The sequence below is a fragment of the Dasypus novemcinctus genome, chromosome 1 (assembly GCF_030445035.2).
Source record: "Dasypus novemcinctus isolate mDasNov1 chromosome 1, mDasNov1.1.hap2, whole genome shotgun sequence".
In the NCBI taxonomy this organism is placed as follows: Eukaryota; Metazoa; Chordata; class Mammalia; order Cingulata; family Dasypodidae; genus Dasypus; species Dasypus novemcinctus.
The window spans coordinates 25,038,795-25,053,170 of NC_080673.1; the positions used below are offsets into that span (position 1 = coordinate 25,038,795).

At 40.4% G+C, this 14,376-nt stretch overlaps 1 protein-coding gene across 1 annotated transcript in view; it reads right to left on the reverse strand.

Annotated features, from left to right (window-relative positions):
• The window catches only part of CPE (carboxypeptidase E), a 141,700-nt gene that overhangs the window by 18,142 nt on the left and 109,182 nt on the right, over positions 1–14,376 (reverse strand). Inside the window, exons 2-3 of the mRNA XM_058275000.2 lie at positions 9,224–9,420; positions 7,456–7,623 (exon numbers count right to left, since the gene is read on the reverse strand). Of these exons, the coding sequence (XP_058130983.1) occupies positions 7,456–7,623; positions 9,224–9,420 (365 nt within the window). The remainder of the gene's footprint in view (positions 1–7,455; positions 7,624–9,223; positions 9,421–14,376) is intronic.

Here is a 14,376-nt window from a genome sequence, read left to right on the forward strand (position 1 = left end):
TCCCCTGCCATAGCTGCCAAAAGAACACTCCCACAAATGTATTCTAACCACAGCCCTCCACCTCCCCAGAGTTCACCTGTTCCTCCTTCCAGCTCTCCCCCCAGTGCCATGGATAGTCCATCCCACCTCCCCAACCCTGCTCACATTCACATTCCAGCACCATCAACCCCAATCATATCACTTCACCACTATTACCCCCATCCACTGCCAAACCATGCCCATCCACCTTATCATAGATTCTGCCCAGATTGAACATCACAGCTCATCACTCTCTACTCCCTTCCTACCTCCTAGTAACCTGTCTTCCAGACTCGATCTCTGCAAGTCTGCTCAGTACCCTTAGGTCATATCAGTGAGATCATGCAATATTTGTCCTGTAGTGACTGGCTTACTTCACTCAACATAAGGTCTTTGAAAGTCATCCATGTTGTCATGTGTGTCAGTAGTTCATTCCTTCTTATAGCTGAGTAATAATCCATTGTATGTATTTACCACATTTTGTTTATCCACTCATCTGTTGATGGACACTTGGGTTCCTTCCAACTTTAGGCAATTGTGAATATTGCCACTATGAACAATGGTGTGCATATATTTATTCACATCCCTGCTTTCAATTCTTCTGGGTATATTCCTAGTATTGGGATTACCAGATCATATGTCAAGTCTACACTTAGTTTCCTGAGTTCTAATTTTTTTTTAAGATTTATTCCATTTATTTATCCATCCCCCCCCCCCACCTTGCCACTTGCTCGCTGTCTGCTCTCTGTGTCCATTCGCTGTGTCCATTCTTCTGTGTTTGCTTGTCTCCCTTTCTTGTGTCATCTTGCTACACCAGCTCTCCACAGGTACAGTCCTCTGCAGGCATAGGCCATCAACTCTCTGCAGGCATGGGCCAAATTGCCTTCCAAAGGAGGCCCTGACAACACTTATTGCAGTGACGGAAGGCAAAACATCAAAAACAAAGCTTTTGCATTTTTTAATTTTTTGATACTCCAATTTATTTTTATTTTTATTTTTCTAAATTAATATGTATTCTATATCTAACCTTTAAACTCATCACTATATTCCATTTTAATATTAATGGAACCTGGCAATATATTGGGTCTCATTTTTGAAGTTTTGGATCACAGAGAGGTTCAAGAATGGCAGGGGAGAAATACTGGTGTGGGATGTTATTGACAGGGGACACATGGTTGGCAGGGAGTTCTACAGAGCATATACCCAGGGTATATAAAAATGTTTGGATATTTTCATAGTGGTTACAATTAAAAACAACAACTGAGGGAGTGCTGAGTTACTAGCCAGGGGAGCTCTATCACAGTCCCTAAAGGAACAGCAACAATCCCCAAGTGCAATGGCAAAGACCAAAAAAGAAGAAAGGTCCAACAATGAACCCTTGATACTAATGACTATGCTTGTAAGCCTGTGCACCTGAAATAAGAACAAGGACTAGAGCTGCAGGGTGCCTAAGAGTTACCTCCTGAGAGCCTCCATGTTGCTCAAATGTGGCCAGTCTCAAAGCCAAACTCAGCATGTAAATATGTTGCCTTCCCCCCAGCATGGGACATGACTCCTGGGGATGAGTCTCCCTGGCGCCGAGGGACTACTACCAAGTACTGGCTAATGATGTAACTAGAAAATGACCTTGAATAAAAGGGTCAACACGGACCAGCAGAATATCTCAGTCTACATATAATACTAGGAGTTAAAAATGCTTTTTGACCTGAACAAAAGGGGGAAATGGAAAGGACAAATGAGTTTATATGGCTATAAGTCTCCAAAAAGAGCTGGGAGGTTATCAGAGGGGTTGCCCTTATGCACACCTCCGCAGAGTCCCAGAGAATAAAGTAGATACAACCCCAGGAACTGGTTCTTCTGAGCGCTATAGAGACCCACAGCTTCTATGGTCATGGCAGATGGAGTTCAGTGCCATGTCAGTTGGCCCTACTTTGGAGTTTGTATTTCTGTGTGATGGAGCTGGACTCAGATGGGATCTTTGTTCACAAGCCTCTCCTGTTACTTTTATCGGAACTGTAGTTGGTGCTGGGGTTTAATGTATACCCAGGGGACCTGAATCTCTGGACTGACCATGTGATAGCCAGGCCCTAAGCCTCAACAAACTTGCAATTCCTACACTCTGGTTTATGGGACTTACCCCACTCAGCTAACATAGATGTGAAGAAGGTCAACCACCACACCAGGGAGCCAAAAGTGCCTACAACTGAAAGCAGGAGAATTGCATCCAGCATCCATGTGGAATCTAAGCCCCCTCTTGACATAGATGTGGAGTGGACACAACCATTCCAGGGTCCACAGGATGGAGGAATAGAGTATGGATTAGAGTGGACTTACTGATATTCTATTCATGAACTATTGTGATTAGTAATTGAAGAAAATGTGGCACTGGTGTGGAGAAAGTGGCCATGGTGGCTGCTGGGGGTAGGGAGTGGGAGGAAGAGATGTGATGTGGGGGCATTTTCGGGGGTTGGAGTTGTCCTGGGTGGTGCTGCAGGGACAGTTACCAGACATTGTATGTCCTCCCATGGCCCACGGGGTGGACTGTGGGAGAGTGTAGGCTATGGTGTGGACCATTGACCATGCGGTGCAGTGGTGCTCAGAGATGTATTCACCAAATGCAATGAATGTCTCATGATGATGGAGGAGGCTGTTGTTATGGGGGGAGGAGTGGGGTGAGGGGGATGGGAGGGTATATGGGGACCTCATATTTTTTTACTGTAAGGTTAAAAAAAAACAAAGACAAAAAAAAAAAAAAGGAGGCCCTGAGATGCGAACCCAGGGCCTTCCATATGCAGATGGGAGCCCAATCAGTTAAGCCACATCCAACCCCCCCTTTTTGAGTTTTTAAATCATATATACACTACTACAATGATGGATTTTACGAATATGTTCAAAAGCAAGCAAATTCCACAATATAATAAACTAAAATAAATTTCTCTTTGTCTATTAATAGAGTCTTTTAGGCTGGCTAAGGCTGAGACTCCCTGGGGAATGTATAAAGTAATTATATATTTAAGTAATCCATAGACAAGCCTCTGGAACACCCGTAAGATTGAGCCCCCAATAGAATCCATAGCCAATTGTGACCTATCTTTAAAACGTCAATTAAAAGCCTATAAATATAGCTCAAATCGTATGCTCTATAATTAGATGGTTTGGGCTCTTAAAATATCTGAAAGCTGTATTTATTCAGTTATCTGCACAACTCTAGCCATTAAAAGCAAGTATAAACTTTGTGAAATTATTCTGATTTATTTAACTTCAAGTAATCCAGGTCAAGATTCATGAACAGAGCCCAGATAACAGTGGAGGTGACTAGGCAGAAGTGCTCAAGAAGCATATGGAAAACTCTGGGACAGTAACAGAGAGCTTTCATTAAGAGGTAGGAGGTTCAAAAGAGCAAGGAAAGCATCATTTACAAGTGGTATGTCTCAAGGAGTACATCACAGCCTCGGGGTTGGCTTGTTAAAAATATGGGTTCCTTTTTACCACCTACTCCCACATGATACACATCCCAGGACTCCTGAATCAGCATCCACAGGAATCTGCACTTTTACTCCATGATTCTTAGGCACACCAAACATAAAAATAAGCCCTGACCTTGAAAACATCTGTAAGGGATATAGATATTAGACTGAGGACTGAGAAGGGGAAATGGGAAAGCGAATATGTGTAGTAACATTAATCAAACGTCTACTTTATGTTTCATACCAGTGTAAGTCTAAAACCGTCTCACTCTTAACAACAAAGATGGAAAAATAAAATGAACCAGACATAGACAATATTATCCCATGATTACTAAACAGGTTTACTGAAGATTTAGTATAAAGTAAACAAATTTTGCTGAGGTTCCAGGAAAGGGAGCTCAACTTAAATTTTCAGAAGTATCTCTTTTAAATTTACCTTTACCTATAAAAAGCTGTAGCATTGACATGATTCTTTAATAAAATCTCTTATTAAAAGAAAGAACCATGAACATGCATCTTTTGAATAAATATTGCCAAATGTAGAAAAATGAAAATATCTACAAAGAGATAACACAAATATTATACAGGTTCAATTAGGAAGGGTGGAAGTGCTGCTTAGAAATAATGACACTTCTACAAAGGTGGCCAATGAAATAGCTGCCAACATGATCTTATTTCAAAATACTTTGATGACAGTTGACAGGAGTTATTTTCCTCATTTCACAGGTTGAACAAAGCATCCTTTGGTGTGGTAGATTAAATTATGCGCTCTCTTAAATATGTTCTTTTTTTTATGATTTATTTTATTTATTTCTTCCCATCCCCTTGTTGTTCACACTTGCTGTGTCTGTTCATCTTCCTTATTTCTTTAGGAGGCACCAGCAACCAAATCCAGGACCTCTGATGTGGGAGGGTTGATCATTTGAGCCACCTCTGTTCCCTGCTTTATTGGGGCTCTCATTATGTTTTTCTTCTTGTGTCTCTTGTCACATCAGCTTGCTGTGCCTGCCTGTTGGGTAAGCTCACTGTCTTCTTTAGGTGGTACCAAGAACCAAACCACAGACCTCGCATGTGGTAGGGGAAGCCCAATCACTTGAGCCACATCTGCTTCCTGAAATGATATGTTCTTAATCTTAGGATGTCTTCCAGTGGGTGTGAACTTATTTGTAAATAGGACGTTTTGAAGATGCTATTTTTAGTTGAATTGTGGTCAATTGAATCAGAGTGGGTCTTAATCTGTCATACGGGAAGCCATACAAAGGGAAGAAACCTGAAGCCAGAAATCAAAGAAGGCCACAGGGAGAAGCCAGAAGTCAGTGGAAATTGGAAGAGCAGATTCGAGGAGAGCAAGATCTCCACGTGACAAGAGACAGAGGTGCAAGCCAAAGGACCCCAGCGATTGCAGCAAGCCAGCACCAGAACTCTTCAGAATTGGGGGAGGAAGCATGGCTTTGCCAATGCCTCAGTTATAGACGTCTAGCCTCCAAAGCTGTGAGAAAATAAATGCTTGTTTTTTTACACCATCCCATTGTGTGGTATTTGTCATAGAAGCCTGGCAAACCAAGACGGCAGGTTAATGCAAACAATGTGGAGAGTTTGTGGGCTAATACCGGGATGCTCAGCTTCCAGGGCAGTTATTTCCTTTGTCTTATCTTTCATAGCTTATCACACAAGACTGCTCTGTTTTCACCGCTGGTTAACCACTCCTTTTCTAGCCCTCTGCCTTTCCAGTTTTCCATTCTCCCATGAAACACAGTTTTGGGGTTGATAAATTGCAAGCATATCCATGACTCAGAAACAAGATTTTCTATGTTGCACACTTCTCAGGTTCTGCCAGGATCCTCAGTCGCTGGTAGCTCTTTTCTCAGACCAACCCTCCACTTTTAGACTCAGCCCTGGTTTCTAGAATGAATCCTACATATAGGCAGGAGAGTTTTAAGGAGAATCCCAAAAAGAGGCAGGAAAGTCTTAAGGATTTTAGACCAAAAATCTAGAACTACTTGACTCTTGAACCCTCCATCCGCAGCCCAACTACTTGATGAATGCTTTTTTTTTTTTTTCTGGAACACCAGCTATTAATTTTCAATGTCTAGAGTTTCAGATACCATCATGAACTCGCCAGGCTGGATTGCATTCATTCATAGCAGGACTTTAGGCTACTATGTGCTCAAACATGAATGATAATTTATGCAATCAAGGAATCAAAGTTTAGAATCAAAGGTAAAAATAGTCATGTAAATAAATATTTATAATAACATATATAAAGCTATATGTAACTATAAGCATGATACTGGAGATATATATAAGAAACATAAAGGCTTAACTGGATCTGTCAGAAAGAACAGAGGGGGGCTTCACAGGAGAGGTGACATATGCGTGGGGTGGTAAAAGAAAGAAGTCTACACATGGAAGGGAACAGTGTTCTAGATGGTTAGAACAACAACACACGTAAAGACAGAGAAGTTATTAGAAAATGTGTGCAGGAGAGCAAAAAGAAGCTTACGTGACCAGAGTATATAGGGCTTCAGATCCAGATTAAAGAATGCGCCAGCCAGAAGCTACCAGGTGCCAAGGGACACCTAAACAACACTGGAACTTTAATAAAATGGATAAATGATACTTTGCAGGTTCTTACTTAGGAAAGGTGCTAGAAGCAGTTAATGAGTCAGAGCTGAATTGCCTGGGACAGTAGAGGAAAGACTGAGAGCTCCCAAAAGCAGTTCTTCTCCACCTTTCCTCCAAGATGGGCTTAGCCTCTCCCCCAAGTAGATATTGAAAACAAAATTCAAACAATATTAGTTTGAAGAGGCATCAAATGTTTAGAGGGTATGTAAACACGTCAGCATAGCCCTGAAACGTAGAACAGAGAATACTGAGAAATTATGATGACAAGGTTATATAGTTCCTTTCCTCAAAGGCTTTCTAGTTATTAACTCATTCAATCCTTATATTTACTCTATGAAGTAGGTGCTCCTATCACCTTAATTTTTCAGATGAAGACGCTGATGTACAGAGAGGTTAAATAACTCTCCAAAGCTTGCACAACAACTATAAAGCCAGGATTTGAACCAAAGTGGCTGGCTCCAGAGTCTCCACTCTATTCTACCATATGAGGCTTTTATTTTATCCTCTGGGCATAAAGAGGAGATCTAGAAAGGATTTTTTTTTTTCAAGTTGTAGAGCAATACTTTGTATTTTAAGATCACTGGAAGATTGAACGGAGTTGGGAGAAGCTGGACACAAAACAAGAATAGGAGGCTACTGCACTAGTCAGAGCGGGCCATAGTAGGGGCCTGCTCTCCAGCAGAGGCATGAGTTTGCAGGGGAAGAAAAGATGAAGAGGAATTAGGAAGGTCAGATCCCTGAGACTGGGTAACTAACTGCGAGTGGTGTCAGAGTTAGAAAAATCAAGGTGGCTCTGATATTTCCAGCTTTGATGACCAGATAAATGAGAGAGTAGTGGTTTCTGCTGGAAAATAATGTATTTTGTGTTTGTTTTTGAGAGAGGTAAAGGACACCGATGGGACCCTGAGGAAAGCCAGTATCTAAGTGGAGGCAGAAGGAGCAGTGGAAGAAATGGAGGAGTGACTTGAAAGGCAGTAGAAGAGATAGGAGAATGTGTTGAACAAAACAAGGGAGGAGAAATTTCTGAAAGAGAAGAGAAAGATCAACAATGGGAAATGCTGAAGGAAGAGCCAATCAGCTAAGAGACGATAAAGGGCCTTGGGGACTTTCAAAGACATTTACAACTGGGTTCTTCCCCTCTCCACAGTCTAAGACAGCCCCCTCATTCCAAGGGGCAGGACTAACTTCAGGCTCTGGTCCTTCCTGCTTTGGTTTTTTGCAGCCATAATTAGCTATCCCATACAAGCTTGGATATTATTTCTATACCTTCATTATGATAAAGACACTAGAACGTATTTCCTTAGGCTACCACACAGAACACATGCAAAGTATACATATCTTCTACCTTTGTGTTTTGATCCACAATTTTCTTCAGGTTTTTCAGCAGATGATTATTTGGACCACCTTCTTTCTCATTAATATAAACTATCCTATCCAGGTCAGGAAAATTCCGGTTCAGATCTATCCCCTGGGCATTGCTCCGACCCACAAACCAGTCCTTCAGCTCACCAGGCTGAAAAAATATCGAAGGGAAAAGTTATCAGTTATTTACTGTTATTGTCACTATGTAAGGTCTCCATTGATGATTTTAAAAATAATTACGGCTATTTCAACAATATCCTTCCATAATGGCATTTTCACAATTTTACTAATAGAAGCATGATGGCTACAGATTTAAAGTATTTGTCATGGGGATTTTAATAATTTTTTCCTGAATAATATTCAGATAATAATAAGAATCTTTTAAAGACATTTATCATCAAATTACAAAAATGGCAATATATGTTAACTAGTAATACTTGATCTGTTTCAAAACATGCCACTCTATAAATAGGTTTAAGTAAAATATTCATTGCCTCTGTAAATCAAAATAACCTATCAAAGAAATATTTAAAAGATCTAATTACTTAATAAGATTAGAAGCTAAAAATGAGTTTAGCATGAGTTGTTTCTGTATTAATAACATATCTACATGAAAAAAAATTTGAGTTCTAGATTGGAAGTTTATGACAAGCAATTTCTGTTTAATTTAAAACTTCATTTTACTTATGATACAATGTGGAAAATAAATGAATTTCCAAGATATTCAATTATGTTTTAATGTGGATTTTCTTATTAAATTACATCAAATATATTATATATAAATGTGTCCCATATTTTTAAGATCATGTAATCCTCAGACATTTTGTCTGTGAAGTTCAAAAATCTATAAAGTAGAAAATATTAATAACTTTTCATCCATTCCACATGACAGTTTTGAATATCACTTTAAAAATAAGAAATAATTAATTCTATATGTTACTAGATTTTTTTTTCTCTCATTCTTTTAGAAATTACATCAATGTTATTCTTACAGTAATACACTGTCAGGGTTTCTGACAAAGTCAAATTCAGACATTGGATCCTTTATTTTAAGGTCCAAATCAATTTCTTAACTGTGCATAAATACACAAAATATTTACTATGACAATTTCTCAAAGTAAGGAAGTTATTTCAAACTACAGAGAACAACAAATATACTGTCCCCAGCTTTGTCCAAAAGAAAGGGAACACACGCCCTAGATCTTCTTTTAAAAAGTTCCTCACAGTTAAGGTGTATAAACTTGGTTTTAGTTTAGAGGTAAGGCCTTTTTACTTTATTCATGATACAAAGAGCCAAGAATTAAACGTTAGTGCAACATAGATCTGGCCCAAAGCCTTTCTGCCTTGAGTTCAGTAGAGGGCGCCAGGCTAACGCAGCGTTCAGACAGAGCAAGGCATTACTCCTCATTCACCGCCGGAGATATTTTTCACGCTTGTGGGCTTTTAGAAGGAAATTGCTTCGTCGTAAACATGGATGGATTAATATTACTGATTTAACAACACAGCACAACAGTAATAAAATAGTGCCTTAAAAATATCTCATTCACAATTTCTGTGAAGAAACTGTCATCCATCACCTTTTACATTCTGAACATTTTTCTTATCAGCAAACGGAGCAAGCGATCACTTCTATCCTTCACGGCCCTGCATCTAAGTTTTTTTGTGAGAGCATTATCTATAGATAAGTATGTATGTGCAGACATATAAAAAGTGAGGCAAGCATGCCCAGATCTGACTTGGCTGGCACCCACCTGAGATGCCGCCTTCTCAAAACCGTCGGGGTTCAGGGAAGGCATGATGTGGATTCGAGTGCTGTGGATCAGGTTCACGACGGTCTCGTTGCCCTTTTGGTATTCGTTGCACAGGTACTGGGCCAGGAAAATGAGCAGTTCCCGTCCAACAGCCTCATTGCCATGCATATTCCCAATGTATTTAAATTCAGGCTCCCCTAAAAGACCAAAATTAGATTGTATGGAGATATTTTCTATAAGGCTCAAAGAAGGCATATGACATACAATTCTGAATATGTTGTACATTTGTGAACATTTATCACACATAACCAACAGCTTCTTTTCCCCCCGGAAGTGATGGCTAAGAAATCCACCTTAAACATTAGAATACTCCAAACTCTCCTTCTAGCCCTCTCCCTTTCTCTCCCCAGCTACCTATCCACCCTCAATAACTAGTCCTAGCAATACGTTGTTTGCCTCCAGTTTACTGAAACCTGTGGTAAGCACTTTGCATGTGTTCTTATTTAATCCTCACCAAATTCCTAAATGCCCACATCCTTTTTAGAGATGAGCAAATTGATGTTCAGACAGTTTATGAGACTGACCACAGTTACATAGCCCGTAAGTGGAGAACTTGTCATGTGGACTGGTTAAAAGACTGTGCTTTCATATTTTTTTTTCCTTAAGTGTTTTTTCAATTTTATTGACACATATTAATAAAGCATAAATTCATCTGAAGAGTACAATCAATGGCACTTGGTGTAATCGTGTTTGTCATCATGTTTGTGCGTTCACCACCGCAATCACTCCCAAAGTGCTTTCATTAGTCCAATAATAATACATGTTGGATAGATTGTATGCTTTATAATAAGACTGATTAAATTTTTTTAAAAGATTACAAAAAGTATTTTTTCAAGTCTGCTTTTTTTTCAAGCCTTGGGGATTAAGACCATGGATCCTGGAGCCAGAGCCAGACTGCCTGTGTTCAAAATCCTAGCACCAAAGCTGGCTGACCATGAGGCAGTCCCTTCAGGTTTCTGTAGCTCTGTTTTGCCATCTATAAAACAGAGATAATAATAGACCCTACCACAAAAGGTTGTTATAAGAACTAAGTGAAATAATGTAATAAGTGCTGTGTGTTTGCTATAATTATTTTTTAAAATTATCATTATTACATCACATTATCTTCTAATTGGGAGGTACTTCACCATGCACAAACTAATTATCTCTTCCCAACAGCCTACCAAAACATGGAACAAAAATATTTTCATCATCATCATTGTACAAAAGCAGCCCAAAGAAGGTAAGTTTTGGTGACAGGCTCAGAGTTCAAACATAAGTCACCATTGTCCATTTCTGCTGTTCTTCATTGCATATTAGGAGAGTAATGAAATGGCAGAACACAGCAGCAGCAAAATTATCTTAATTGATCTTGTTGTTTGGCTCCTTTCTGCTTCACCCAACCCATGGCCAAATTTCTGGAGTGGGAAGGATTCTTTCATTACAAATTAGTAGGACTGTTCATTCCTGTTGTAAGAAAAATGGTTGGAATTAATTTTCTCCTGGAAATATGTTATCTAAATATTCTTCGTATAGGAATTCTGAGTGTATAATTTAAGTGACCCCTAACCACAGAAACCCATGCCCCGGTGTGACCTCTCAGCCCACGCTGATGCTATCACTAACCTAAGGAGCAGGTGGGAGAAAGATCACTGCTATTTATACCCCTCTCATTTTTTAATTTGAGAGTCTCTAATTAAACTACCCCCTGAGTGCCTTGCCCAGGAGGCATGAGAAAAGATTTCTGTGCATTTAATTTTAAAACCAATGATAACTTTCTTCCTTGCTGTTAAACTCATGTGCTTTACAGTTTCTGGGTATACTAATTTAACTGAGGCACAAGAGAAACTAGTAGCTCATAAAAAATGAAAATAGAGACTAAGTAGCCAGAGGGCCATTAGAGCCCTGCTTCCCCAAAGGTTTTTTGTTTGTTTATTGTAATAATTTTTATTGGCACATATTGATAAAGTGTGAGAGTACAATTACAGGAGGCATTCTGGTCCTGCTCCCTTACCCCAATTCAGCTTTGAAGCATCAAGTCCCTCAAAAGAGCTTGGTTCATAACCCATAAGAGTAGACAAAGCACACTGAAAATTTTTATTATTTCTCTGAGTTTAAAAATGTTTTTAATTGTTTGAGGAAGAAATAGCAAACTCATAGTCACTTAAACCAAATTGGGCCTCTAGATGCCTTATCTGGCTGGGGTAGTAGCATATTTTGTATTTGAACTTGAATGCTTTGGGGCAAGGAACCTTCTCACCCAGTTCTGCCACAGGCTGCACTTCTCCCTACTGCTGCTTTACTCATTTAGTTTGCAGTGCAACTCCTGAAAATTTCTAGTGTGATTTCTCTTCTTCAACTCTGTAGGAAATTCCTCTCAGGGACCAATCTCCCTCAGTATGTCTCTTGTATTTGTGATGAGATAGTAATAAAAATGACAATAATGATGGTCTATGTTTACATGAAGTTAGAACCGTATAGGTCAGCCTCTTAAAGGTATTACTGTATGGAAAGAAAACGCAAAGCTCACGTGGTTCAGCGAAACCAAGTGGAATTTTATCTTCCTCTGTCCTGAAGAATAACTTAGGTCTCTATGGAATCCTATCACTAGCATACAGAAAAACTGTGTGTTTTTAAGCATACTGACATATCTGGTGAACGTGAGGGAGAACCACGCTGTTTAAATATAGCATTGGGGGGGCATGTTATGCACTTCCCTGTATCGCATGCAACGGGGGATCCCAAAGCGACAAGGCGGCATTGGTAAAGTCAAGGAACGTCTGGGTGAGGGCGCAGATGGGCGCGTGAGCAAGGTCCCAGCCCGAGGCGACCATGCGGGAACGTTGGCTACAGAAGGCGCTAGCCTCAGTGTTCTCAGCTGGAACCTTCTCATCAACTCTGTGGCCTCTCACCAGCCCTTTTCCTTCCCAAAGCTTTAAGTTTTCAAAACACAACTCTCACCAGGTCACCTCTACCCAAAACTCCGCTAATAACTTCCCATTTGCTTTCACAATAAAGGCCAAAATTCCCTCCGAGGCCTTCAGCTCCCCGGTGGTCTGGCCCCGGCCTCCTCCCCAGCCTCCAGCCTCTTCCCTTCTCTCCAGCGCGCTCAGCTGCACTTGCTCCAGCGACAGGGCACTTGTCCTCCACTCACTGACCCATTTTGCCTTCCTATCCTTCTCATCATGGACAGATATCGTTTCCTCAGAGTGTCTTTATTCCAAGTCTAGTTCCTTTATCATTTTTAATACCCAGGTTTGAAAATAGACATTCATCAGTATGATTATTTGATTAATCCGCCCTCCTCCTCCAGGCTATAAAGCCTCTTAGTTCTGCGACAGTCTCTATTTCAGCTCACTGGTGTATCACCCGCGCCTAGCATAGATCTTGAACATAGTAAGAGCACAGTAAGGATCTACTAAGGAAACTCACGAGCGAATGAATCAGTGGATGTTTCTTGCTTTCAAATCCTACCCTCGCAGCTGCCTGACTTTCAGTCTCAAGCATCCTCTTGAGATGCAGGTGCAGCCTCGGCTGCTTGAAAACCTTCTGGCACAGGGAAGGGAATAAATGGTTGAAGGGAACTTGAGGCAGCATCAAGGAGCTGTGCCCCGTGTCGGATACCTCGCGGCCTCAATAGCTGTTGCTGTCTCTGACGTTCCCAGGCAGGAATGGAAATTCTTCTTTGGGAACGAAGGCAGCAGTGTTGTCAGAGCCGATTTCCCATAAAGAAGATTAATCTCCATGGCCACCAGAGAACCATAAAACCTCTCCAGGCAAGCAGCTCTCCAAGGCGTTTTTTGTTATAGACTCTAAACAAAGGGGCCTGAAGAGACTTTGCCTACAGAATCCTTAATCCAGAAATGGGGACAAAATCAAAGGCTTTGGACTGTGGCACTCTCTGTGCCAGTTTACCTTCAATCTATTGAAAAAAAGAAGTGGCAGCTTTTCTTCGTCACTTAATTTTCTCTTCTATGGTTAGAAAGATAGAGTTTACAACAGGCAGGTAAATGGCTGGTATTTGCCTTCCTGTTGACATTCTTTACACAGAAGAACAAACCCCAGGTTTAACAGGACTTCAGCTGCCAGGTGCGTCATTCCCTGTGGATACAGTTGGTGATGCACACGTACCAGTGTGTTAATTCATCTCTCTCCTAGCAACGGAAGAAAAGGCAGTATAAAGCCCTCCTTTCAGTACACTTGGGAATGGTTGTTTTTATAATACACTCATTTTCTTTTTCTCACCCACTGGCTAATTCATTTTCCTTTATACACAGTAGTTATCCTGAGTTTATTTTGCACAGATTGCATTGCATAGGCTCTGGAAAATACAGTTTCCAGGTTGCATCAATTTCCCACAATTTCATGTGGCTATCATTTCCAGTTATGTCACATGGCACACAATCATCAGTCAAGTGATCATTTAACAATAATCACCTCACAAATCAAGTCCAGTCTGGCTGGACTGAGTTTATATCTTATACCTGATTGGATTTGCATTCTCATCAGAATGAGATAAGAAATATTTCTGTGTTTTTAAAAAAGGTCCACAGGTTACTGAAGTTATGAAAAATAACTACATGAACTCTAAACAGAGCATGCAAATGATTATAGGTTTCATACTTGTAATTCTTCATTTGCCTTAATGTTGTATTAATATGACTTTTAATGCTTAAGTCATTAAAAAAATTAATGCAAAAAAAGTCCATAGCCTCAAAAATAAAATTTAAATATTCTGTACCCCATTTAGGTTTGGTGGATGGGAGAAGTTTGAACCTCAAGACAGGTTGGCAATGCTCCCAAATGGTAAAAGGACTTTGCACTCTAAGTGATCAGAGAGCCCCTAATGCACAAGTTCGTGGGCCCAGGAGGCAGGGCAAGAAAGAAATGATTAAATCAAGGAGAGAAATTTTAAAATAACATTGTCTCCCTTTCCCACAAACAGGGCTCTCTTTTTTTTTTTTTTTTATTTAATTTCCCCCCCTCCCCTGGTTGTCTGTTCTTGGTGTCTATTTGCTGCGTCTTGTTTCTTTGTCCGCTTCTGTTGTCGTCAGCGGCACGGGAAGTGTGGGCGGCGCCATTCCTGGGCAGGCTGCTCTTTCTTTTCACACTGG